The 25324-nt window shown below is 54.7% G+C and overlaps 1 protein-coding gene across 1 annotated transcript in view; it reads right to left on the bottom strand.

Annotated features, from left to right (window-relative positions):
• Nucleotides 1–306: 306 nt before the first annotated feature.
• LOC135518894 (hyccin 2-like) overlaps nt 307–25324 on the bottom strand; it is a 326139-nt gene continuing 301121 nt past the window's right edge. Inside the window, 3 exon segments of the mRNA XM_064943845.1 lie at nt 307–1181; nt 19577–19733; nt 21453–21579. Of these exon segments, the coding sequence (XP_064799917.1) occupies nt 379–1181; nt 19577–19733; nt 21453–21579 (1087 nt within the window). The 3' untranslated portion in view covers nt 307–378.

Below are 25324 nucleotides of genomic sequence, written 5' to 3'. Positions count from 1 at the left end.
AGACCCTGGGCTTAGTGGTCATTCAACCAAACAGGGGGTGGGGTTCAGCCAAACAGGGGGTGGGGTTCAGCCATACAGGGGGTGGGGTTCAGCCATACAGGGGGTGGGGTTCCAGTCGAAAACAATAGGAAACAGAGACCGACTGCTGGGTGTGTGTGTGTGTGTGTGTGTGTGTGTGTGTGTGTGTGTGTGTGTGTGTGTATATATATATATATATATATATATATCAATCACACACACACACACACACATATATATACACACACCTGTATATATATGCATGTATTAATTTGTGCGTGTCTATATGTGTGTGCGCGAGGCTACCTCCCCACCAGGTACCGCCCTGCCAGGCCCCCCCGCCAACCCCACCAGGCTAGGCTACACCTGTGATATGATCTGCATGTTGAAGCTGGGGGAGCGGGACTGCTTGGTGAGGGGCGCTCCCGAGGAGAGTAGCTCCTGGTTCTCCTCAGGCCGGGCCAGCACCTCCTCCTGCAGGCTGATGGTGGAGTAGCGGTGGGTCCCTCCTCCCCCCACGCTGGCACCCAGCCCTCCCAGAGCCCCCTCCAGCCCCCCAGAACCTCCCAGAGCCCCCCCCAGGCTGCTAATGCTGCCGTTCAGGTTCATGTTCACACCTTCATACAACGACTTGGAGGAGGCGGAACTGGCTGTTCGGACCAGTGTGCCGGGGGAGGGGCTGGGGCAGGGGCCAGGGAAGGACTGCTGCTTCTTGATTGGGCTGAGCTCGATGTCGATGGTGTCCATGGTGACGGGGGGAGGAGCAGGGGCAGGGGTCTGTGTTTGCTGACGTCGTCTCAGAGCTGCTGTGGGAGTGGCCACCACGGCGGAGAACAGCTCCCTGCGACTCTCCGCCACCCTCTCTCTCTGCCTCTCCTTCTCCCTCCATCTCTCCAGCTCTCTCTCCTTCTCCCTCGCTCTCTCCTGGTCTTTCATCTTCTCCATCTCCTTCTCCCTATGCATCAGCTCCCGCTCTCTCTCTCGGGACAGTCTGGCAGTGACAGTCTTCTTGACGCTGCTGCTCTTCTGACTGCCCCCCCGGGGCCCGGGACCCCCAGGCTTGGTGGCGCTGGGCTGGCTGCTGTTGGAAGCCCCTGAGGAGAAACCCTCGTCTGGATCGTTCAGGTTGAATGACTCCTCACCTACACTCATCCCATCAGCATCTGGAGAGACAGACAGAAAACAGTTTGAGAAAATAAAGTGATTAAAAACAGACAGAAAACAGGATGAGAGAATGAAGCTTTAAAAACAGACAGAAAACAAGATGAGAGAATGAAGCTTTAAAAACAGACAGAAAACAGGATGAGAAAATTAAACTTTAAAAACAGACAGAAAACAGGATGAGAGAATGAAGTGATGGAGACAGAGACCGCTGAAGCAGGATGAACTGGAAGGAACAGACCAGGGCAGCAAAATTCCACTAAATTTTCCCCAAAATTCCCAGGTTTCCCATAAATTCCAGCAAAAATATCCTCCAACCAGGATTTCTGGAAAACCAGGGAATTTGGGGAAAGTGACAGGAATTTTGCAACCCAAGAACAGACATTTTGTCTCCACTAGAAACCTGCTATAAGGCGTCACAGTGGAGACTACAGTCTATGCAGGCTGACTATATTGAGACGATGTCTGGCTGAGGTACAGCATCTCTGGATTATCCATCAATGACATAAACAGATCAGCTACAGCTGGATGAATGGAGACACGATAGACCATATCCAAGACAAGAGGACAAGCACATGACAAGAACACAAGCAACACGCTCTTTTGTTGCACTTCTTGATTCAACCGTTAGCTCTTATAAAAAACCTGTCAAACCACAACTGCATGGCTCTGTGGCTGGCTGGAAAATGGCTTACAGAGGGCCCTGTGGCTGGCTGGCTGGCATATGGCTTACAGAGGGTTCTGTGGCTGGCCGGCATATGGCTTACAGAGGGTTCTGTGGCTGGCTGGCTGGCATATGGCTTACAGAGGGCTCTGTGGCTGGCTGGCTGGCATATGGCTTACAGAGGGTTCTGTGGCTGGCTGGCATATGGCTTACAGAGGGCCCTGTGGCTGGCTGGCTGGCATATGGCTTACAGAGGGTTCTGTGGCTGGCCGGCATATGGCTTACAGAGGGTTCTGTGGCTGGCTGGCATATGGCTTACAGAGGGTTCTGTGGCTGGCTGGCATATGGCTTACAGAGGGTTCTGTGGCTGGCTGGCATAAGGCTTACAGAGGGCCCTGTGGCTGGCTGGCTGGCATATGGCTTAAAGAGGGCTCTGTGGCTGGCTGGCATATGGCTTACAGAGGGCTCTGTGGCTGGCTGGCTGGCATATGGCTTACAGAGGGCTCTGTGGCTGGCTGGCATATGGCTTAAAGAGGGCTCTGTGGCTGGCTGGCATATGGCTTACAGAGGGCTCTGTGGCTGGCTGGCATATGTTTTACAGAGGGCTCTGTGGCTGGCCGGCTGGCATATGTTTTACAGAGGGCTCTGTGGCTGGCCGGCTGGCATATGTTTTACAGAGGGCTCTGTGGCTGGCCGGCTGGCATATGTTTTACAGAGGGCACTGTGGCTGGCCGGCTGGCATATGTTTTACAGAGGGCACTGTGGCTGGCTGGCTGGCATATGGCTTACAGAGGGCTCTGTGGCTGACTGGCTGGCATATGGCTTACAGAGGGCTCTGTGGCTGGCTGGCTGGCATATGGCTTACAGAGGGTTCTGTGGCTGGCTGGCATATGTTTTACAGAGGGCTCTGTGGCTGGCTGGCTGGCATATGGCTTACAGAGGGTTCTGTGGCTGGCCGGCATATGGCTTACAGAGGGTTCTGTGGCTGGCTGGCTGGCATATGGCTTACAGAGGGCTCTGTGGCTGGCTGGCTGGCATATGGCTTACAGAGGGTTCTGTGGCTGGCTGGCATATGGCTTACAGAGGGCCCTGTGGCTGGCTGGCTGGCATATGGCTTACAGAGGGTTCTGTGGCTGGCCGGCATATGGCTTACAGAGGGTTCTGTGGCTGGCTGGCATATGGCTTACAGAGGGTTCTGTGGCTGGCTGGCATATGGCTTACAGAGGGTTCTGTGGCTGGCTGGCATATGGCTTACAGAGGGCTCTGTGGCTGGCTGGCATAAGGCTTACAGAGGGTTCTGTGGCTGGCTGGCATATGGCTTACAGAGGGTTCTGTGGCTGGCTGGCATATGGCTTACAGAGGGCTCAGTGGCTGGCCGTCTTATGGCTTACAGAGGGCTCTCTGCTGGCTGGCTGGCATATGGCTTACAGAGGGCTCTGTGGCTGGCTGGCATATGGCTTACAGAGGGTTCTGTGGCTGGCTGGCTGGCATATGGCTTACAGAGGGTTCTGTGGCTGGCTGGCATATGGCTTACAGAGGGTTCTGTGGCTGGCCGGCATATGGCTTACAGAGGGTTCTGTGGCTGGCCGGCTGGCATATGGCTTACAGAGGGTTCTGTGGCTGGCCGGCATATGGCTTACAGAGGGTTCTGTGGCTGGCAGGCTGGAATATGTTTTACAGAGGGCACTGTGGCTGGCTGGCTGGCATATGGCTTACAGAGGGCTCTGTGGCTGGCCGGCTGGCATATGTTTTACAGAGGGCTCTGTGGCTGGCTGGCATATGGCTTACAGAGGGCTCTGTGGCTTGCTGGCATATGGCTTACAGAGGGCTCTGTGGCCGGCTGGCATATGGCTTACAGAGGGTTCTGTGGCTTGCTGGCATATGGCTTACAGAGGGCTCTGTGGCTGGCTGGCATATGGCTTACAGAGGGTTCTGTGGCTGGCTGGCATATGGCTTACAGAGGGTTCTGTGGTTTGCTGGCATATGGCTTACAGAGGGCTCTGTGGCTGGCTGGCATATGGCTTACAGAGGGTTCTGTGGCTGGCTGGCATATGGCTTACAGAGGGTTCTGTGGCTGGCTGGCATATGGCTTACAGAGGGCTCTGTGGCTGGCTGGCATATGGCTTACAGAGGGTTCTGTGGCTGGCTGGCATATGGCTTACAGAGGGTTCTGTGGCTGGCTGGCATATGGCTTACAGAGGGTTCTGTGGCTGGCTGGCATATGGCTTACAGAGGGCTCTGTGGCTGGCTGGCATATGGCTTACAGAGGGCTCTGTGGCTGGCTGGCATATGGCTTACAGAGGGCTCTGTGGCTGGCCGGCTGGCATATGGCTTACAGAGGGTTCTGTGGCTGGCTGGCATATGGCTTACAGAGGGCTCTGTGGCTGGCTGGTATATGGCTTACAGAGGGCTCTGTGACTGGCTGGCATATGTTTTACAGAGGGCTCTGTGGCTGGCTGGCTGGCATATGTTTTACAGAGGGCACTGTGGCTGGCTGGCTGGCATATGGCTTACAGAGGGTTCTGTGGCTGGCTGGCATATGGCTTACAGAGAGCTCTGTGGCTGGCCGGCTGGCATATGGCTTACAGAGGGCTCTGTGGCTGGCTGGCATATGGCTTACAGAGGGCTCTGTGGCTGGCTGGCTGGCATATGGCTTACAGAGGGCTCTGTGGCTGGCTGGCATATGGCTTAAAGAGGGCTCTGTGGCTGGCTGGCATATGGCTTACAGAGGGCTCTGTGGCTGGCTGGCATATGTTTTACAGAGGGCTCTGTGGCTGGCCGGCTGGCATATGTTTTACAGAGGGCTCTGTGGCTGGCCGGCTGGCATATGTTTTACAGAGGGCTCTGTGGCTGGCCGGCTGGCATATGTTTTACAGAGGGCACTGTGGCTGGCTGGCTGGCATATGTTTTACAGAGGGCACTGTGGCTGGCTGGCTGGCATATGGCTTACAGAGGGCTCTGTGGCTGGCTGGCTGGCATATGTTTTACAGAGGGCTCTGTGGCTGGCTGGCTGGCATATGGCTTACAGAGGGTTCTGTGGCTGGCTGGCTGGCATATGTTTTACAGAGGGCTCTGTGGCTGGCTGGCTGGCATATGTTTTACAGAGGGCACTGTGGCTGGCATTTGGCTTACAGAGGGCTCTGTGGCTGGCCGGCTGGCATATGTTTTACAGAGGGCACTGTGGCTGGCTGGCATATGGCTTACAGAGGGCTCTGTGGCTGGCTGGCTGGCATATGGCTTACAGAGGGCTCTGTGGCTGGCTGGCATATGGCTTACAGAGGGCTCTGTGGCTGGCTGGCATATGGCTTACAGAGGGCTCTGTGGCTGGCTGGCATATGGCTTACAGAGGGCACTGTGGCTGGCTGGCATATGGCTTACAGAGGGTTCTGTGGCTTGCTGGCATATGGCTTACAGAGGGCTCTGTGGCTGGCTGGCATATGGCTTACAGAGGGTTCTGTGGCTGGCTGGCATATGGCTTACAGAGGGTTCTGTGGCTGGCTGGCATATGGCTTACAGAGGGCTCTGTGGCTGGCTGGCATATGGCTTACAGAGGGTTCTGTGGCTGGCTGGCATATGGCTTACAGAGGGTTCTGTGGCTGGCTGGCTGGCATATGGCTTACAGAGGGTTCTGTGGCTGGCTGGCATATGGCTTACAGAGGGTTCTGTGGCTGGCCGGCTGGCATATTTTTTACAGAGGGCTCTGTGGCTGGCCGGCTGGCATATGTTTTACAGAGGGCTCTGTGGCTGGCCGGCTGGCATATGGTTTACAGAGAGCTCTGTGGCTGGCCGGCTGGCATATGGCTTACAGAGGGTTCTGTGGCTGGCTGGCATATGTTTTACAGAGGGCTCTGTGGCTGGCTGGCATATGTTTTACAGAGGGCTCTGTGGCTGGCTGGCTGGCATATGGCTTACAGAGGGTTTTGTGGCTGGTCGGCTGGCATATGTTTTACAGAGGGCTCTGTGGCTGGCTGGCTGGCATATGGCTTACAGAGAGCTCTGTGGCTGGCTGGCTGGCATATGGCTTACAGAGGGCTCTGTGGCTGGCTGGCATATGGCTTAAAGAGGGCTCTGTGGCTGGCTGGCATATGGCTTACAGAGGGCTCTGTGGCTGGCTGGCATATGTTTTACAGAGGGCTCTGTGGCTGGCCGGCTGGCATATGTTTTACAGAGGGCACTGTGGCTGGCCGGCTGGCATATGTTTTACAGAGGGCTCTGTGGCTGGCCGGCTGGCATATGTTTTACAGAGGGCACTGTGGCTGGCTGGCATATGGCTTACAGAGGGTTATGTGGCTGGCTGGCTGGCATATGGCTTACAGAGAGCTCTGTGGCTGGCCGGCTGGCATATGGCTTACAGAGGGCTCTGTGGCTGGCTGGCATATGGCTTACAGAGGGCTCTGTGGCTGGCTGGCTGGCATATGGTTAACAGAGGGCACTGTGGCTGGCTGGCTGGCATATGGCTTACAGAGGGCTCTGTGGCTTGCTGGCATATGGCTTACAGAGGGTTCTGCGGCTTGCTGGCATATGGCTTACAGAGTGCTCTGTGGCTGGCTGGCATATGGCTTACAGAGGGTTCTGTGGCTGGCTGGCAAATGGCTTACAGAGGGTTCTGTGGCTGGCTGGCATATGGCTTACAGAGGGCTCAGTGGCTGGCTGGCATATGGCTTACAGAGGGTTCTGTGGCTGGCTGGCATATGGCTTACAGAAGGTTCTGTGGCTGGCTGGCTGGCATATGGCTTACAGAGGTTCTGTGGCTGGCTGGCATATGGCTTACAGAGGGTTCTGTGGCTGGCTGGCTGGCATATGTTTTACAGAGGGCTCTGTGGCTGGCCGGCTGGCATATGGCTTACAGAGGGTTCTGAGGCTGGCCGGCTGGCATATGTTTTACAGAGGGCTCTGTGGCTGGCCGGCTGGCATATGGCTTACAGAGGGCTCTGTGGCTGGCCGGCTGGCATATGTTTTACACAGGGCTCTGTGGCTGGCCGGCTGGCATATGTTTTACAGAGGGCTCTGTGGCTGGCCGGCTGGCATATGTTTTACACAGGGCTCTGTGGCTGGCCGGCTGGCATATGTTTTACAGAGGGCTCTGTGGCTGGCCGGCTGGCATATGTTTTACAGAGGGCTCTGTGGCTGGCCGGCTGGCATATGGCTTACAGAGAGCTCTGTGGCTGGCCGGCTGGCATATGGCTTACAGAGGGCTCTGTGGCTGGCCGGCTGGCATATGTTTTACAGAGGGCTCTGTGGCTGGCCGGCTGGCATATGTTTTACAGAGGGCTCTGTGGCTGGCCGGCTGGCATATGTTTTACAGAGGGCACTGTGGCTGGCTGGCATATGTTTTACAGAGGGCTCTGTGGCTGGCCGGCTGGCATATGGTTTACAGAGAGCTCTGTGGCTGGCCGGCTGGCATATGGCTTACAGAGGGTTCTGTGGCTGGCTGGCATATGTTTTACAGAGGGCTCTGTGGCTGGCTGGCATATGTTTTACAGAGGGCTCTGTGGCTGGCTGGCTGGCATATGGCTTACAGAGGGTTTTGTGGCTGGTCGGCTGGCATATGTTTTACAGAGGGCTCTGTGGCTGGCTGGCTGGCATATGGCTTACAGAGAGCTCTGTGGCTGGCTGGCTGGCATATGGCTTACAGAGGGCTCTGTGGCTGGCTGGCATATGGCTTAAAGAGGGCTCTGTGGCTGGCTGGCATATGGCTTACAGAGGGCTCTGTGGCTGGCTGGCATATGTTTTACAGAGGGCTCTGTGGCTGGCGGCTGGCATATGTTTTACAGAGGGCACTGTGGCTGGCCGGCTGGCATATGTTTTACAGAGGGCTCTGTGGCTGGCCGGCTGGCATATGTTTTACAGAGGGCACTGTGGCTGGCTGGCATATGGCTTACAGAGGGTTATGTGGCTGGCATATGGCTTACAGAGAGCTCTGTGGCTGGCCGGCTGGCATATGGCTTACAGAGGGCTCTGTGGCTGGCTGGCATATGGCTTACAGAGGGCTCTGTGGCTGGCTGGCTGGCATATGGTTAACAGAGGGCACTGTGGCTGGCTGGCTGGCATATGGCTTACAGAGGGCTCTGTGGCTTGCTGGCATATGGCTTACAGAGGGTTCTGCTGGCCGGCTGGCATATGGCTTACAGAGGGCTCTGTGGCTGGCTGGCATATGGCTTACAGAGGGTTCTGTGGCTGGCTGGCAAATGGCTTACAGAGGGGTTCTGTGGCTGGCTGGCATATGGCTTACAGAGGGCTCAGTGGCTGGCTGGCATATGGCTTACAGAGGGTTCTGTGGCTGGCTGGCATATGTTTTACAGAAGGGTTCTGTGGCTGGCTGGCTGGCATATGGCTTACAGAGGTTCTGTGGCTGGCTGGCATATGGTTTACAGAGGGTTCTGTGGCTGGCCGGCTGGCATATGTTTTACAGAGGGCTCTGTGGCTGGCCGGCTGGCATATGGCTTACAGAGGGTTCTGTGGCTGGCCGGCTGGCATATGTTTTACAGAGGGCTCTGTGGCTGGCCGGCTGGCATGTTTTACAGAGGGCTCTGTGGCTGGCCGGCTACAGAGGGCTCTGTGGCTGGCCGGCTGGCATATGTTTTACAGAGGGCTCTGTGGCTGGCCGGCTGGCATATGTTTTACAGAGGGCTCTGTGGCTGGCCGGCTGGCATATGTTTTACAGAGGGCTCTGTGGCTGGCTGGCTGGCATATGTTTTACAGAGGGGCTCTGTGGCTCTGTGGCTGGCTGGCTGGCATATGTTTTACAGAGGGCTCTGGTGGCTGGCATATGGCTTACAGAGGGCTCTGTGGCTGGCCGGCTGGCATATGTTTTACAGAGGGCTCTGTGGCTGGCTGGCTGGCATATGTTTTACAGAGAGGGGCTCTGTGGCTGGCGGCTGGCATATGTTTTACAGAGGGCTCTGTGGCTGGCTGGCATATGTTTTAAAGAGGGCTCTGTGGCTGGCTGGCATATGGCTTACAGAGGGCTCTGTGGCTGGCTGGCTGGCATATGTTTTACAGAGGGCTCTGTGGCTGGTGGCTGGCTGGCTGGCATATGGCTTTTACAGAGGGCTCTGTGGCTGGCTGGCATATGGCTTACAGAGGCTCTCTGGCTGGCTGGCTGGCATATGGTTTTACAGAGGGCTCTGTGGCTGGCTGGCATATGGCTTACAGAGGGCTCTGTGGCTGGCTGGCATATGGCTTACAGAGGGCTCTGTGGCTGGCTGGCTGGCATGGCTGGCATATGGCTTACAGAGGGCTCTGTGGCCGGCTGGCATATGGCTTAAAGAGGGCTCTGTGGCTGGCTGGCATATGGCTTACAGAGGGCTCTGTGGCTGGCTGGCTGGCATATGGCTTACAGAGGGCTCTGTGGCTGGCTGGCATATGGCTTACAGAGGGCTCTGTGGCTCTGTGGCTTGGCTGGCATACAGAGAGCTCTGTGGCTGGCTGGCTCTGTGGCTGGCCGGCTGGCATATGGCTTACAGAGGGCTCTGTGGCTGGCTGGCTGGCATATGGCTTACAGAGGGCTCTGTGGCTGGCTGGCATATGCTTACAGAGGGCTCTGGCTGGCTGGCTGGCATATGGTTTACAGAGGGCTCTGTGGCTGGCTGGCTGGCATATGGCTTACAGAGGGCTCTGTGGCTCTGGCATATGGCTTACAGAGGCTCTGTGGCTGGCTGGCTGGCATATGGCTTACAGAGGGCTCTGTGGCTGGCATATGGCGGCATATGGCTTGGCTGTGGCTGGCTATGGCATATGGCTTACAGAGGGCTCTGTGGCTGGCTGGCTGGCATATGGCTTACAGAGGGCTCTGTGGCTGGCCGGCTGGCATATGTTTTACAGAGGGCTCTGTGGCTGGCTGGCTGGCATATGGCTTACAGAGGGCTCTGTGGCTGGCCGGCTGGCATATGTTTTACAGAGGGCTCTGTGGCTGGCCGGCTGGCATATGTTTTACAGAGGGCTCTGTGGCTGGCTGGCATATGGCTTACAGAGGGCTCTGTGGCTGGCTGGCATATGTTTTACAGATGGCTTGGCTCTGTGGCTGGCTGGCATATGTTTTACAGAGGGCTCTCTGCTGGCATGGCTCGGCTGGCATATGTTTTACAGAGGGCTCTGTGGCTGGCTGGCATATGGCTTACAGAGGGCTCTGTGGCTGGCCGGCTGGCATATGGCTTACAGAGGGCTCTGTGGCTGGCGGCTGGCATATGGCTTACAGAGGGCTCTGTGGCTGGCTGGCATATGTTTTACAGAGGGCTCTGTGGCTGGCTGGCTGGCATATGTTTTACAGAGGGCTCTCTGTGGCTGGCTGGCATATGGCTTACAGAGGGCTCTGTGGCTGGCTGGCATATGGCTTAAAGAGGGCTCTGTGGCTGGCTGGCATATGGCTTAGAGGCTCTGTGGCTGGCATATGTTTTACAGAGGGCTCTGTGGCTGGCTGGCTGGCATATTGCTTACAGAGGGCTCTGTGGCTGGCTGGCATATGGCTTACAGAGGGCTCTGTGGCTGGCTGGCATATGGCTTACAGAGGGCTCTGTGGCTGGCTGGCATATGGCTTACAGAGGGCTCTGTGGCTGGCTGGCTGGCATATGGTTAACAGAGGGCTCTGTGGCTGGCTGGCATATGGCTTACAGAGGGCTCTGTGGCTGGCTGGCATATGGCTTACAGAGGGTTATGTGGCTGGCTGGCTGGCATATGGCTTACAGAGAGCTCTGTGGCTGGCTGGCATATGGCTTACAGAGGGTTCTGTGGCTGGCTGGCAAATGGCTTACAGAGGGTTCTGTGGCTGGCTGGCATATGGCTTACAGAAGGTTCTGTGGCTGGCTGGCATATGGCTTACAGAAGGTTCTGTGGCTGGCTGGCTGGCATATGGCTTACAGAGGTTCTGTGGCTGGCTGGCATATGGCTTACAGAGGGTTCTGTGGCTGGCTGGCTGGCATATGGCTTACAGAGGGCTCTGTGGCTGGCTGGCTGGCATATGGCTTACAGAGGGCTCTGTGGCTGGCTTAAAGAGGGCTCGCTGGCATATGTTGGCATATGGCTTACAGAGGGCTCTGTGGCTGGCCGGCTGGCATATGGCTTACAGAGGGCTCTGTGGCTGGGCTGGCATATGTTTTACAGAGGGCTCTGTGGCTGGCTGGCTGGCATATGGTTTTACAGAGGGCTCTGTGGCTGGCCGGCTGGCATATGTTTTACAGAGGGCTCTGTGGCTGGCTGGCATATGGCTGGCATATGTTTTACAGAGGGCTCTGTGGCTGGCTGGCTGGCATATGTTTTACAGAGGGCTCTGTGGCTGGCCGGCTGGCATATGTTTTACAGAGGGCGGCTGGCATATGTTTTGGCTGGCTGGCATATGTTTTACAGAGGGCTCTGTGGCTGGCTGGCTGGCATATGTTTTACAGAGGGCTCTGGCTGGCTGGCTGGCTGGCATATGTTTTACAGAGGGCTCTGTGGCTGGCATATGGTTTACAGAGGGCTGGCTGGCCGGTGGCATATGTTTTACAGGGCTCTGTGGCTGGCTGGCATATGGCTTACAGAGAGCTCTGTGGCTGGCTCTGTGGCTGTGGCTGGCTGGCATATGGCTTAAAGAGGCTCTGTGGCTGGCTGGCATATGGCTTACAGAGAGCTCTGTGGCTGGCTGGCTGGCATATGGCTTACAGAGGGCTCTGTGGCTGGCTGGCATATGGCTTAAAGAGGGCTCTGTGGCTGGCTGGCATATGGCTTAAAGAGGGCTCTGTTGCTGGCTGTCATATGGCTTAAAGAGGGCTCTGTGGCTGGCTGGCATATGGCTTACAGAGAGCTCTGTGGCTGGCTGGCTGGCATATGGCTTACAGAGGGCTCTGTGGCTGGCTGGCATATGGCTTAAAGAGGGCTCTGTGGCTGGCTGGCATATGGCTTACAGAGAGCTCTGTGGCTGGCTGGCTGGCATATGGCTTACAGAGGGCTCTGTGGCTGGCCGGCTGGCATATGTTTTACAGAGGGCACTGTGGCTGGCTGGCTGGCATATGGCTTACAGAGGGCTCTGTGGCTGGCTGGCATATGGCTTACAGAGAGCTCTGTGGCTGGCTGGCTGGCATATGGCTTACAGAGGGCTCTGTGGCTGGCCGGCTGGCATATGGCTTACAGAGGGCTCTGTGGCTGGCCGGCTGGCATATGTTTTACAGAGGGCTCTGTGGCTTGGCATATGTTTTACAGAGGGCTCTGTGGCTGGCCGGCTGGCATATGTATTACAGAGGGCTCTGTGGCTGGCCGGCTGGCATATGTTTTACAGAGGGCTCTGTGGCTGGCCGGCTGGCATATGTTTTACAGAGGGCTCTGTGGCTGGCCGGCTGGCATATGGCTTACAGAGGGCTCTGTGGCTGGCCGGCTGGCATATGTTTTACAGAGGGCTCTGTGGCTGGCTGGCATATGTTTTACAGAGGGCTCTGTGGCTCTGGCATATGGCTGGCTGGCATATGGCATATGTTTTACAGGCTCTGTGGCTGGCAGGCTGCATATGGCTGGCTCTGGCTGGCATATGGCTTACAGAGGGCTGTCTGCTGGCTGGCTGGCATATGGCTTAAAGAGGGCTCTGTGGCTGGCATATGGCTTAAAGAGGGCTCTGGTGGCTACAGAGAGCTCTGTGGCTGGCTGCATATGGCTTACAGAGGGCTCTGTGGCTGGCTGGCATATGGCTTACAGAGCTGGCTGGCATATGGCTTACAGAGGGCTCTGTGGCTGGCTGTGGCTACAGAGGGCTCTGTGGCTGGCTGGCATATGGCTTACAGAGGGCTCTGTGGCTGGCATATGGCTTACAGAGGGCTCTGTGGCTGGCTGGCATATGGCTTACAGAGGGCTCTGTGGGGCTCTGTGGCTGGCTGGCATATGGCTTACAGAGGGCTCTAAAGAGGGCTCTGGCTGGCTGGCATATGGCTTACAGAGGGCTCTGTGGCTGGCTGGCATATGGCTTACAGAGGGCTCTGTGGCTGGCTGGCTGGCATACAGAGGGCTCTGTGGCTGGCTGGCATGGCTGGCTGGCATATGGCTTACAGAGGGCTCTGTGGCTGGCTGGCATATGTTTTACAGAGGGCTCTGGCTGGCTGGCTGGCATATGGCTTACAGAGGGCTCTGTGGCTGGCTGGCTCATATGCTCTGCTGGCTGGCTGGCATATGGCTTAAAGAGGGCTCTGTGGCTGGCTGGCATATGGCTTACAGAGGGCTCTGTGGCTGGCTGGCTGGCATATGGCTTACAGAGGCTGGCTGGCTGTGGCTGGCTGGCTGGCATATGGCTTACAGAGGGCTCTGGCTGGCTGGCATATGGCTTACAGAGGGCTCTGTGGCTGGCTGGCATATGGCTTACAGAGGCTGGCATATGGCTCTGTGGCTGGCTGGCATATGTTTTACAGAGGGCTCTGTGGCTGGCTGGATATGGCTTACAGAGGCATATGGCTGGCATATTTTACAGAGGGCTCTGTGGCTGGCTGGCATATGGCTTAAAGAGGGCTCTGTGGCTGGCTGGCATATGGCTTACAGAGAGCTCTGTGGCTGGCTGGCTGGCATATGGCTTACAGAGGGCTCTGTGGCTGGCTGGCATATGGCTTAAAGAGGGCTCTGCGGCTGGCTGGCATATGGCTTACAGAGGGCTCTGTGGCTGGCTGGCATATGGCTTACAGAGGGCTCTGTTGCTGGCTGGCTGGCATATGTTTTACAGAGGGCTCTGTGGCTGGCCGGCTGGCATATGTTTTACAGAGGGCACTGCGGCTGGCTGGCTGGCATATGTTTTACAGAGGGCTCTGTGACCGGCTGGCATATGTTTTACAGAGGGCTCTGTGGTTGGCTGGCATATGGCTTACAGAGGGCTCTGTGGCTGGCTGCATATGGCTGGCTCTGGCTGGCTGGCATATGTTTTACAGAGGGCTCTGTGGCTGGCTGGCTGGCATATGGCTTACAGAGAGCTCTGTGGCTGGCTGGCTGGCATATGGCTTACAGAGGGCTCTGTGGCTGGCTGGCATATGGCTTAAAGAGGGCTCTGTGGCTGGCTGGCATATGGCTTAAAGAGGGCTCTGTGGCCGGCTGGCATATGGCTTACAGAGGGCTCTGTGGCCGGCTGGCATATGGCTTACAGAGGGATCTGTGGCTGGCTGGCTGGCATATGGCTTACAGAGGGCTCTGTGGCTGGCTGGCTGGCAAATGGCTTACAGAGGGCTCTGTGGCTGGCCGGCTGGCATATGTTTTACAGAGGGCACTGTGGCTGGCTGGCTGGCATATGTTTTACAGAGGGCACTGTGGCTGGCTGGCTGGCATATGTCTTACAGAGGGCTCTGTGGCTGGCCGGCTGGCATATGTTTTACAGAGGGCTCTGTGGCTGGCTGGCATATGGCTTACAGAGGGCTCTGTGGCTGGCCGGCTGGCATATGTTTTACAGAGTGCTCTGTGGCTGGCAGGCTGGCATATGGCTTACAGAGAGCTCTGTGGCTGGCTGGCATATGGCTTACAGAGGGCTCTGTGGCTGGCTGGCATATGGCTTAAAGAGGGCTCTGTGGCTGGCTGGCATATGGCTTACAGAGGGCTCTGTGGCTGGCTGGCATATGGCTTAAAGAGGGCTCTGTGGCTGGCTGGCATATGGCTTACAGAGAGCTCTGTGGCTGGCTGGCTGGCATATGGCTTACAGAGGGCTCTGTGGCTGGCTGGCATATGGCTTAAAGAGGGCTCTGCGGCTGGCTGGCATATGGCTTACAGAGGGCTCTGTGGCTGGCTGGCATATGGCTTACAGAGGGCTCTGTGGCTGGCTGGCATATGTTTTACAGAGGGCTCTGTGGCTGGCTGGCTGGCATATTGCTTACAGAGGGCTCTGTGGCTGGCTGGCATATGGCTTAAAGAGGGCTCTGTGGCTGGCTGGCATATGGCTTACAGAGAGCTCTGTGGCTGGCTGGCTGGCATATGGCTTACAGAGGGCTCTGTGGCTGGCTGGCATATGGCTTACAGAGGGCTCTGTGGCTGGCTGGCATATGGCTTAAAGAGGGCTCTGCGGCTGGCTGGCATATGGCTTACAGAGGGCTCTGTGGCTGGCTGGCATATGGCTTACAGAGGGCTCTGTGGCTGGCTGGCTGGCATATGTTTTACAGAGGGCTCTGTGGCTGGCCGGCTGGCATATGGCTTACAGAGGGCTCTGTGGCTGGCCGGCTGGCATATGTTTTACAGAGGGCACTGCGGCTGGCTGGCTGGCATATGTTTTACAGAGGGCTCTGTGGCCGGCTGGCATATGTTTTACAGAGGGCTCTGTGGCTGGCTGGCATATGGCTTACAGAGGGCTCTGTGGCTGGCCGGCTGGCATATGTTTTACAGAGGGCTCTGTGGCTGGCTGGCTGGCATATGGCTTACAGAGAGCTCTGTGGCTGGCTGGCTGGCATATGGCTTACAGAGGGCTCTGTGGCTGGCTGGCATATGGCTTAAAGAGGGCTCTGTGGCTGGCTGGCATATGGCTTACAGAGGGCTCTGTGGCTGGCTGGCTGGCATATGGCTTACAGAGGGCTCTGTGGCCTTAAAGAGGGCTCTGTGGGCTGGCATATGGCTTACAGAGGGCTCTGTGGCTGGCTGGCTGGCATATGGCTTACAGAGGGCTCTGTGGCTGGCTGGCATATGGCTTACAGAGGGCTCTGTGGCCGGCTGGCATATGGCTTACAGAGGGCTCTGTGGCCGGCTGGCATATGGCTTACAGAGGGATCTGTGGCTGGCTGGCTGGCATATGGCTTACAGAGGGCTCTGTGGCTGGCTGGCATATGGCTGACAGAGGGCTCTGTGGCTGGCCGGCTGGCATATGTTTTACAGAGGGCTCTGTGGCTGGCTGGCATATGGCTTACAGAGGGTTCTGTGGCTGGCTGGCATATGGCTTACAGAGGGCTCTGTGGCTGGCAGGCTGGAATATGTTTTACAGAGGGCTCTGTGGCTGGCTGGCATATGGCTGACAGAGGGCTCTGTGGCTGGCAGGCTGGCATATGTTTTACAGAGGGTTCTGTGGCTGGCCGGAAAATGGCTCACAGAGGGTTCTGTGGCTGGCTGGCATATGGCTGACAGAGGGCTCTGTGGCTGGCAGGCTGGAATATGTTTTACAGAGGGCTCTGTGGCTGGCTGGCATATGGCTGACAGAGGGCTCTGTGGCTGGCCGGCTGGCATATGTTTTACAGAGGGTTCTGTGGCTGGCTGGCTGGCATATGGCTTACAGAGGGCTCTGTGGCTGGCCGGCTGGCATATGGCTTACAGAGGGCTCTGTGGCTGGCATATGGCTTACAGAGGGCTCTGTGGCTGGCCGGCTGGCATATGGCTTACAGAGGGCTCTGTGGCTGGCCGGCTGGCATATGGCTTACAGAGGGCTCTGTGGCTGGCTGGCATATGGCTGACAGAGGGCTCTGTGGCTGGCCGGCTGGCATATGTTTTACAGAGGGTTCTGTGGCTGGCTGGCTGGCATATGGCTTACAGAGGGCTCTGTGGCTGGCCGGCTGGCATATGGCTTACAGAGGGCTCTGTGGCTGGCATATGGCTTACAGAGGGCTCTGTGGCTGGCCGGCTGGCATATGGCTTACAGAGGGCTCTGTGGCTGGCCGGCTGGCATATGGCTTACAGAGGGCTCTGTGGCTGGCTGGCTGGCATATGGTTAACAGAAGTCTGTAAATGAGGGGATGAGGGTAAAGAGTACACAATCCAGTCCAGCAGCCCAGAGCTGACCAGACTGAACTCTAGACACATCAAACAAGACAAAATGGACCTTCAAATGTACCAATTAATCTTTAAGACAGATGGGTAAAAGCAGGTAGCTGAGCTCCAGGATGTGGAGGTCTTAACAGACAAGGAGCCAACTGTCTGTGGCAGTAAGGAGCGCTGGAGTTGAGCATGGTTTGGAAGGTTGATGATTGAGTTGATGTTGGCAGTATGTGTGGAGGCCATGTCATGCACATGCTTGGAGGCAGTTTCTCACTCACAGAGCTGCGCTACGTTAGATACATGAATACAGCTGTATCTCTGCACATCTATACAGCTGCACTACACAACTAAATGGACAACACTTCCAGTGAACAGGTACAGCTGGGTGCTGCTGGCCCAAATGTTTCCTGTAATGGCAAACATTTCCAGTGAACAGGTACAGCTGGGTGCTGCTGGCCCAAATGTTTCCTGTAATGGCAAACATTTCCAGTGAACAGGTACAGCTGGGTGCTGCTGGCCCAAATGTTTCCTGTAATAGCAAACACTTCCAGTGAACAGGTACAGCTGGGTGCTGCTGGCCCAAATGTTTCCTGTAATGAAACTGACACCAGATGGAGCTGCAGTGACATAACATTTGGGTCTAAAACAATAGGAGTCATTCCAGGTGAGAACCAGAACCAGGCACCAGAGGTTAGGGCATTTTTCTAAACATCCTGAAGTTACCTTAGGAAACAGATGAGCATGCTCAGTATTGACGATAGGCGGTGCTCTAAGCAGGAAGCATGGGGTCATGGTAAGGTTGTAGATCAGGGGTCATAGGGAGAAGGAGCACCATGCTATGGTCCTGTCCACCTATCCTTCAACCCAGAAGTCTTCCTTCCTCTCTGGACTACTATACAGCACAGAGGACAATACTGCCCAAAAAGGCAAAGTGCAGTAACTATACATTTGGTCAATATGTTTGATCTGTTGTAATGGCCAGGTATATTATCTGATTCATGTGGTATTTAGTTTCCTGACACAAGAACAAGCCAGTCGTTCAGAATAAGTCATGAAGAATCAGAAATTGCTGTCGAGACTTGAAAAAGACTGAAGTCAGTAATGTTTTTACGTAGTTACAGCACTTTGTAGGGCAGTGTAGAAATGACGTGGTTGGTAGATGGATTAGAAAACAGGAACTTGGAGGTAGCAATGTAAGTATCTGAACAAGGGCTGGAGGAGTTTGTGAACTCTGGGGAGGTGGAGAGGTTGCCAATGGGACGGAACCCTCACTGCTCTGTGACTCCTCCCGTTCCTGCCTACACTCCAATGTGACAGGGGGGATGATGATGTAGCCCCGCCTTCCTCGCTCTCGATTGGCTGCTGGATCCCAGGAGGTGTGGCTAGGAGTGATGGTGACACTGAGCTCTGCTTCGTTTGTGTAGTCAAAACAATCTGGGGTGTAACACAGGATGAGATGCTCTTAACAGCCACACCCATCAGCAATCTACATGGTACAGCACTTATAATGGTCAGGGAATCAACCATGACATCTGAACACACACTGTACACTCCACTGGTGACGAGTGGGTTATAAATGACATGTCATCTGACCACAGGGTTGCTGTCTCTAACCCTCTCTCTTCCAGGGTTAATGTGTACAGTAAGTGTTGCCGTCTCTAATGCTCTCTCTTCCAGTGTTGCTGTGTGTACAGTAGGTGTTGCTTTGTGTACAGTAAGTGTTGCTGTCTCTAACCCTCTCTCTTCCAGTGTTGCTGTGTGTACAGTAAGTGTTGCTGTCTCTTTCCCTCTCTCTTGCAGGGTTAGTGTACAGTAAGTGTTGCTGTCTCTAACCCTCTCTCTTCCAGGGTTAATGTGTACAGTAAGGGTTGCTGTCTCTAACCCTCTCTCTTCCAGGGTTAATGTGTACAGTAAGTGTTGCTGTCTCTTTCCCTCTCTCTTGCAGGGTTAATGTGTACAGTAAGTGTTGCTGTCTCTAACCCTCTCTCTTCCAGGGTTAATGTGTACAGTAAGTGTTGCTGTCTCTAACCCTCTCTCTTCCAGGGTTAATGTGTACAGTAAGTGTTGCTGTCTCTAACCCTCTCTCTTCCAGGGTTAATGTGTACAGTAAGTGTTGCTGTCTCTTTCCCTCTCTCTTGCAGGGTTAATGTGTACAGTAAGTGTTGCTGTGTGTACAGTAAGTGTCTCTTACCCTCCCTCTTCCAGGGTTAATGTGTACAGTAAGTGTTGCTGTCTCTAACCCTCTCTCTTCCAGTGTTGCTGTGTGTACAGTAGGTGTTGCTTTGTGTACAGTAAGTGTTGCTGTCTCTAACCCTCTCTCTTCCAGTGTTGCTGTGTGTACAGTAAGTGTTGCTGTCTCTTTCCCTCTCTCTTCCAGTGTTGCTGTGTGTACAGTAAGTGTTGCTGTCTCTAACCCTCTCTCTTCCAGTGTTGCTGTGTGTACAGTAAGTGTTGCTGTGTGTACTGTAAGTGTTGCTGTCTCTAACCCTCTCTCTTCCAGTGTTGCTGTGTGTACAGTAAGTGTTGCTGCGTGTACAGTAAGTGTCTCCTACCCTCCCTCTTCCAGGGTTAATGTGTACAGCAAGTGTCGCTGCGCGTACAGCAAGTGTCGCTGCGCGTACAGCAAGTGAGGCTGCGCGTACAGCAAGTGTGGCTGCGCGTACAGCAAGTGTGGCTGCGCGTACAGCAAGTGTGGCTGCGCGTACAGCAAGTGTGGCTGCGCGTACAGCAAGTGTGGCTGCGCGTACAGCAAGTGTGGCTGCGCGTACAGCAAGTGTGGCTGCGCGTACAGCAAGTGTGGCTGCGCGTACAGCAAGTGTGGCTGCGCGTACAGCAAGTGTGGCAGCGCGTACAGTAAGTGTGGCAGCGCGTACAGTAAGTGTGGCTGCGCGTACAGTAAGTGTGGCTGCGCGTACAGTAAGTGTGGCTGCGCGTACAGTAAGTGTGGCTGCGCGTACAGTAAGTGTGGCTGCGCGTACAGTAAGTGTGGCTGCGCGTACAGTAAGTGTGGCTGCGCGTACAGTAAGTGTGGCTGCGTGTACAGTAAGTGTGGCTGCGTGTACAGTAAGTGTCTCTTACCCTCCCTCTTCCAGCGGTGTCGTCTGATGGATGCGGCAGTGATGGCGGAGCGGGAGATGCGACTGACGGTTGGAGTGACCTCCACCTGAAGGACCTTCCTGCCTCGCGTCTCGTCTGGAGCGTTGTCTGGCAGGGAACTCTTCATAGCGTTACCCAGCTAGCGGGAGCACAGGTCAGAGGTCAAATGGACTGGTCAACCAAACCCAAATGCTATCCCTAACTAAGCTCAACTCCAAACCCGATGTCTGGCAGAAAACTGCTCATAGCAACCGTCAACTGGCAGGGGGAATAGAGGTTTGAGGTCACTAGACTAATAGATAGAATTTCTGATGGAACAGTCTCAGCTCTATGGCTGCTCAGGACTCTGGAAACGGGACCCTGGTACAGGACTCTGGAAACGGGACCCTGGTACAGGACTCTGGAAACGGGACCCTGGTACAGGACTCTGGAAACGGGACCCTGGGTTTATTGGCCAATGGGTTAGGTCTTACCAGTAACCCTGAGTTTATAGGCCCATGGGTTAGGTCTTACCAGTAGGGCTGAGTTTATAGGCCCATGGGTTAGGTCTTACCAGTAGGGGCTGAGTTTATAGGCCCATGGGTTAGGTCTTACCAGTAGGGATTGAGTTTATAGGCCCATGGGTTAAGTCTTACCAGTAGGGGCTGAGTTTATAGGCCCATGGGTTAAGTCTTACCAGTAGGGCTGAGTTTATAGGCCCATGGGTTAGGTCTTACCAGTAGGGGCTGAGTTTATAGGCCCATGGGTTAGGTCTTACCAGTAGGGGCTGAGTTTATAGGCCCATGGGTTAGGTCTTACCAGTAGGGGCTGAGTTTATAGGCCCATGGGTTAAGTCTTACCAGTAGGGGCTGAGTTTATAGGCCCATGGGTTAAGTCTTACCAGTAGGGGCTGAGTTTATAGGCCCATGGGTTAGGTCTTACCAGTAACCCTGAGTTTATAGGCCCATGGGTTAAGTCTTACCAGTAGGGGCTGAGTTTATAGGCCCATGGGTTAGGTCTTACCAGTAGGGGCTGAGTTTATAGGCCAATGGGTTAGGTCTTACCAGTAGGGGCTGAGTTTATAGGCCCATGGGTTAGGTCTTACCAGTAGGGGCTGAGTTTATAGGCCCATGGGTTAGGTCTTACCAGTAGGGGCTGAGTTTATAGGCCCATGGGTTAAGTCTTACCAGTAGGGGCTGAGTTTATAGGCCAATGGGTTAGGTCTTACCAGTAACCCTGAGTTTATAGGCCCATGGGTTAGGTCTTACAAGTAGGGGCTGAGTTTATAGGCCCATGGGTTAGGTCTTACCAGTAGGGGCTGAGTTTATAGGCCCATGGGTTAAGTCTTACCAGTAGGGGCTGAGTTTATAGGCCCATGGGTTAAGTCTTACCAGTAGGGGCTGAGTTTATAGGCCCATGGGTTAGGTCTTACCAGTAACCCTGAGTTTATAGGCCCATGGGTTAGGTCTTACCAGTAGGGCTGAGTTTATAGGCCCATGGGTTAAGTCTTACCAGTAGGGGCTGAGTTTATAGGCCCATGGGTTAAGTCTTACCAGTAGGGGCTGAGTTTATAGGCCCATGGGTTAGGTCTTACCAGTAGGGCTGAGTTTATAGGCCCATGGGTTAGGTCTTACCAGTAGGGGCTGAGTTTATAGGCCCATGGGTTAAGTCTTACCAGTAGGGCTGAGTTTATAGGCCCATGGGTTAAGTCTTACCAGTAGGGGCTGAGTTTATAGGCCCATGGGTTAAGTCTTACCAGTAGGGGCTGAGTTTATAGGCCAATGGGTTAGGTCTTACCAGTAGGGGCTGAGTTTATAGGCCCATGGGTTAGGTCTTACCAGTAGGGGCTGAGTTTATAGGCCCATGGGTTAAGTCTTACCAGTAGGGGCTGAGTTTATAGGCCCATGGGTTAGGTCTTACCAGTAGGGGCTGAGTAGAGTTCCAGCTGAGCTCTGTAGAGGATGTCTTCCAGAGCTTCCTTCCCCATCTCCCACTCGCCATTATATCTGTATGAGACAAAACACATACAAGAAAAGTCAAACATCACTTCTTATCACCACGACAATGTCCAAGTCAACATCCAGGATGACCAGCCTGGTGTCCTGATGTCTGACTCCCACAGATAATGTAAAAAGCAGCTAGCTAACATCCACTGTCCACCAGCACTGTAGAAACTATTACACTCAACTGAACGACTCGATTAGCGTAGTGTCAGCTAGCTACATAGTTGTCTTTGCTGTCTTCATATCCAAGATAATTGTGTAGTTTAGAGTGTGTAGACTTAGAGTGATTATCTTAATTTACCGAGGTTAGCTAGCCAGCTATTTGTCGTCCTTAACGTAGGAGATGCTGCTAGCTAGCTAGCCAACAGCTAGCCAACCTCTACCGAATTGAACTTCAACTACCCGGTCAACATTCCGCGTTGCTCCACAGGTAGTATCACATTTTCATTTCACTTCATTACAGTACAACGGTTTGATTTGTTTGATCGTAGCTAGCCAGCTACATAGCCGTCTTTGTATCTAAGACAATTGTGTAGTCTAGAGCGATTTTCTAGGTTAGCTGGCCAGCTATTGTCGTTCTTTTAACGTAGCTAGCCAGCTAGCCCCCGAATAGCAGCACTGTAGAAACTATTACAGTACAACGGTTTGATTTGTTTGATCGTAGCTAGCTAGCTACATAGCCGTCTTTGTATCTAAGACAATTGTGTAGCCTAGAGCGATTTTCTAGGTTAGCTAGCCAGCTATTGTCGTTCTTTTAAGGTAACGTAATGCAATCAACCTGCAAGCTAGCCCCCGAATAGCAGCACTGTAGAAACTATTACACTCGACGGAACGACTTGATTAGTGTAGTGTCAACATCGCAGCCACTACCAGCTAGCCTACTCCAGCAGTACTGTATCATTTCAATCATTTTAGTCAATAAGATTCTTGCTACGTAAGCTTAACTTTCTGAACATTCGAGACGTGTAGTCCACTTGTCATTCCAATCTCCTTTGCATTAGCGTAGCCTCTTCTGTAGCCTGTCAACTATGTGTCTATCTATCCCTGTTCTCTCCTCTCTGCACAGACCATACAAACGCTCCACACCGCGTGGCCGCGGCCACCCTAATCTGGTGGTCCCAGCGCGCACGACCCACGTGGAGTTCCAGGTCTACGGTAGCCTCTGGAACTGCCGATCTGCGGCCAACAAGGCAGAGTTCATCTCAGCCTATGCCTCCCTCCAGTCCCTCGACTTCTTGGCACTGACGGAAACATGGATCACCACAGATAACACTGCTACTCCTACTGCTCTCTCTTCGTCCGCCCACGTGTTCTCGCACACCCCGAGAGCTTCTGGTCAGCGGGGTGGTGGCACCGGGATCCTCATCTCTCCCAAGTGGTCATTCTCTCTCTCTCCCCTTACCCATCTGTCTATCGCCTCCTTTGAATTCCATGCTGTCACAGTTACCAGCCCTTTCAAGCTTAACATCCTTATCATTTATCGCCCTCCAGGTTCCCTCGGAGAGTTCATCAATGAGCTTGATGCCTTGATAAGCTCCTTTCCTGAGGACGGCTCACCTCTCACAGTCCTGGGCGACTTTAACCTCCCCACGTCTACCTTTGACTCATTCCTCTCTGCCTCCTTCTTCCACTCCTCTCCTCTTTGACCTCACCCTCTCACCTTCCCCCTACTCACAAGGCAGGCAATACGCCGACCTCATCTTTACTAGATGCTGTTCTTCCACTAACCTCATTGCAACTCCTCCAAGTCTCCGACCACCACCTTGTATCCTTTTCCCTCTCGCTCTCATCCAACACTTCCCACACTGCCCCTACTCGGATGGTATCGCGCCGTCCCAACCTTCACACTCTCTCTCCCCCGCTACTCTCTCCTCTTCCATCCTATCATCTCTTCCCTCTGCTCATACCTTCTCCAACCTATCTCCTGATTCTGCCTCCTCAACCCTCCTCTCTTCCCTTTCTGCATCCTTTGACTCTATGTCCCCTATCCTCCAGGCCGGCTCGGTCCTCCCCTCCCGCTCCGTGGCTCGATGACTCATTGCGAGCTCACAGAACAGAGCTCCGGGCAGCCGAGCGGAAATGGAGGAAAACTCGCCTCCTGCGGACCTGGCATCCTTTCACTCCCTCCTCTCTACATTTTCCTCCTCTGTCTCTGCTGCTAAAGCCACTTTCTACCACTCTAAATTCCAAGCATCTGCCTCTAACCCTAGGAAGCTCTTTGCCACCTTCTCCTCCCTCCTGAATCCTCCTCCCCCGCCCCCCCTCCTCCCTCTCTGCAGATGACTTCGTCAACCATTTTGAAAAGAAGGTCGACGACATCCGATCCTCGTTTGCTAAGTCAAACGACACCGCTGGTTCTGCTCACACTGCCCTACCCTGTGCTCTGACCTCTTTCTCCTCTCTCTCTCCAGATGAAATCTCGCTTCTTGTGACGGCCGGCCGCCCAACAACCTGCCCGCTTGACCCTATCCCCTCCTCTCTTCTCCAGACCATTTCCGGAGACCTTCTCCCTTACCTCACCTCGCTCATCAACTCATCCCTGACCGCTGGCTACGTCCCTTCCGTCTTCAAGAGAGCGAGAGTTGCACCCCTTCTGAAAAACCTACACTCGATCCCTCCGATGTCAACAACTACAGACCAGTATCCCTTCTTTCTTTTCTCTCCAAAACTCTTGAACGTGCCGTCCTTGGCCAGCTCTCCCGCTATCTCTCAGAATGACCTTCTTGATCCAAATCAGTCAGGTTTCAAGACTAGTCATTCAACTGAGACTGCTCTTCTCTGTATCACGGAGGCGCTCCGCACTGCTAAAGCTAACTCTCTCTCCTCTGCTCTCATCCTTCTAGACCTATCGGCTGCCTTCGATACTGTGAACCATCAGATCCTCCTCTCCACCCTCTCCGAGTTGGGCATCTCTCCGGCGCGGCCCACACTTGGATTGCGTCCTACCTGACAGGTCGCTCCTACCAGGTGGCGTGGCGAGAATCTGTCTCCTCGCCACACGCTCTCACCACTGGTGTCCCCCAGGGCTCTGTTCTAGGCCCTCTCCTATTCTCGCTATACACCAAGTCACTTGGCTCTGTCATAACCTCACATGGTCTCTCCTATCATTGCTATGCAGACGACACACAATTAATCTTCTCCTTTCCCCCTTCTGATGACCAGGTGGCGATCGCATCTCTGCATGTCTGGCAGACATATCAGTGTGGATGACGGATCACCACCTCAAGCTGAACCTCGGCAAGACGGAGCTGCTCTTCCTCCCGGGGAAGGACTGCCCGTTCCATGATCTCGCCATCACGGTTGACAACTCCATTGTGTCCTCCACCCAGAGCGCTAAGAACCTTGGCGTGATCCTGGACAACACCCTGTCGTTCTCAACCAACATCATGGCGGTGGCCCGTTCCTGTAGGTTCATGCTCTACAACATCCGCAGAGTACGACCCTGCCTCACACAGGAAGCGGCGCAGGTCCTAATCCAGGCACTTGTCATCTCCCGTCTGGATTACTGCAACTCGCTGTTGGCTGGGCTCCCTGCCTGTGCCATTAAACCCCTACAACTCATCCAGAACGCCGCAGCCCGTCTGGTGTTCAACCTTCCCAAGTTCTCTCACGTCACCCCGCTCCTCCGCTCTCTCCACTGGCTTCCAGTTGAAGCTCGCATCCGCTACAAGACCATGGTGCTTGCCTACGGAGCTGTGAGGGAACGGCACCGCAGTACCTCCAGGCTCTGATCAGGCCCTACACCCAA

The sequence above is a fragment of the Oncorhynchus masou genome, chromosome 29 (genome assembly GCF_036934945.1).
Source record: "Oncorhynchus masou masou isolate Uvic2021 chromosome 29, UVic_Omas_1.1, whole genome shotgun sequence".
Lineage (NCBI taxonomy): Eukaryota > Metazoa > Chordata > Actinopteri > Salmoniformes > Salmonidae > Oncorhynchus > Oncorhynchus masou.
The sequence above is the reverse complement of the archived record's forward strand: the minus strand, read 5'-3'. Positions and strand labels throughout refer to the sequence as shown.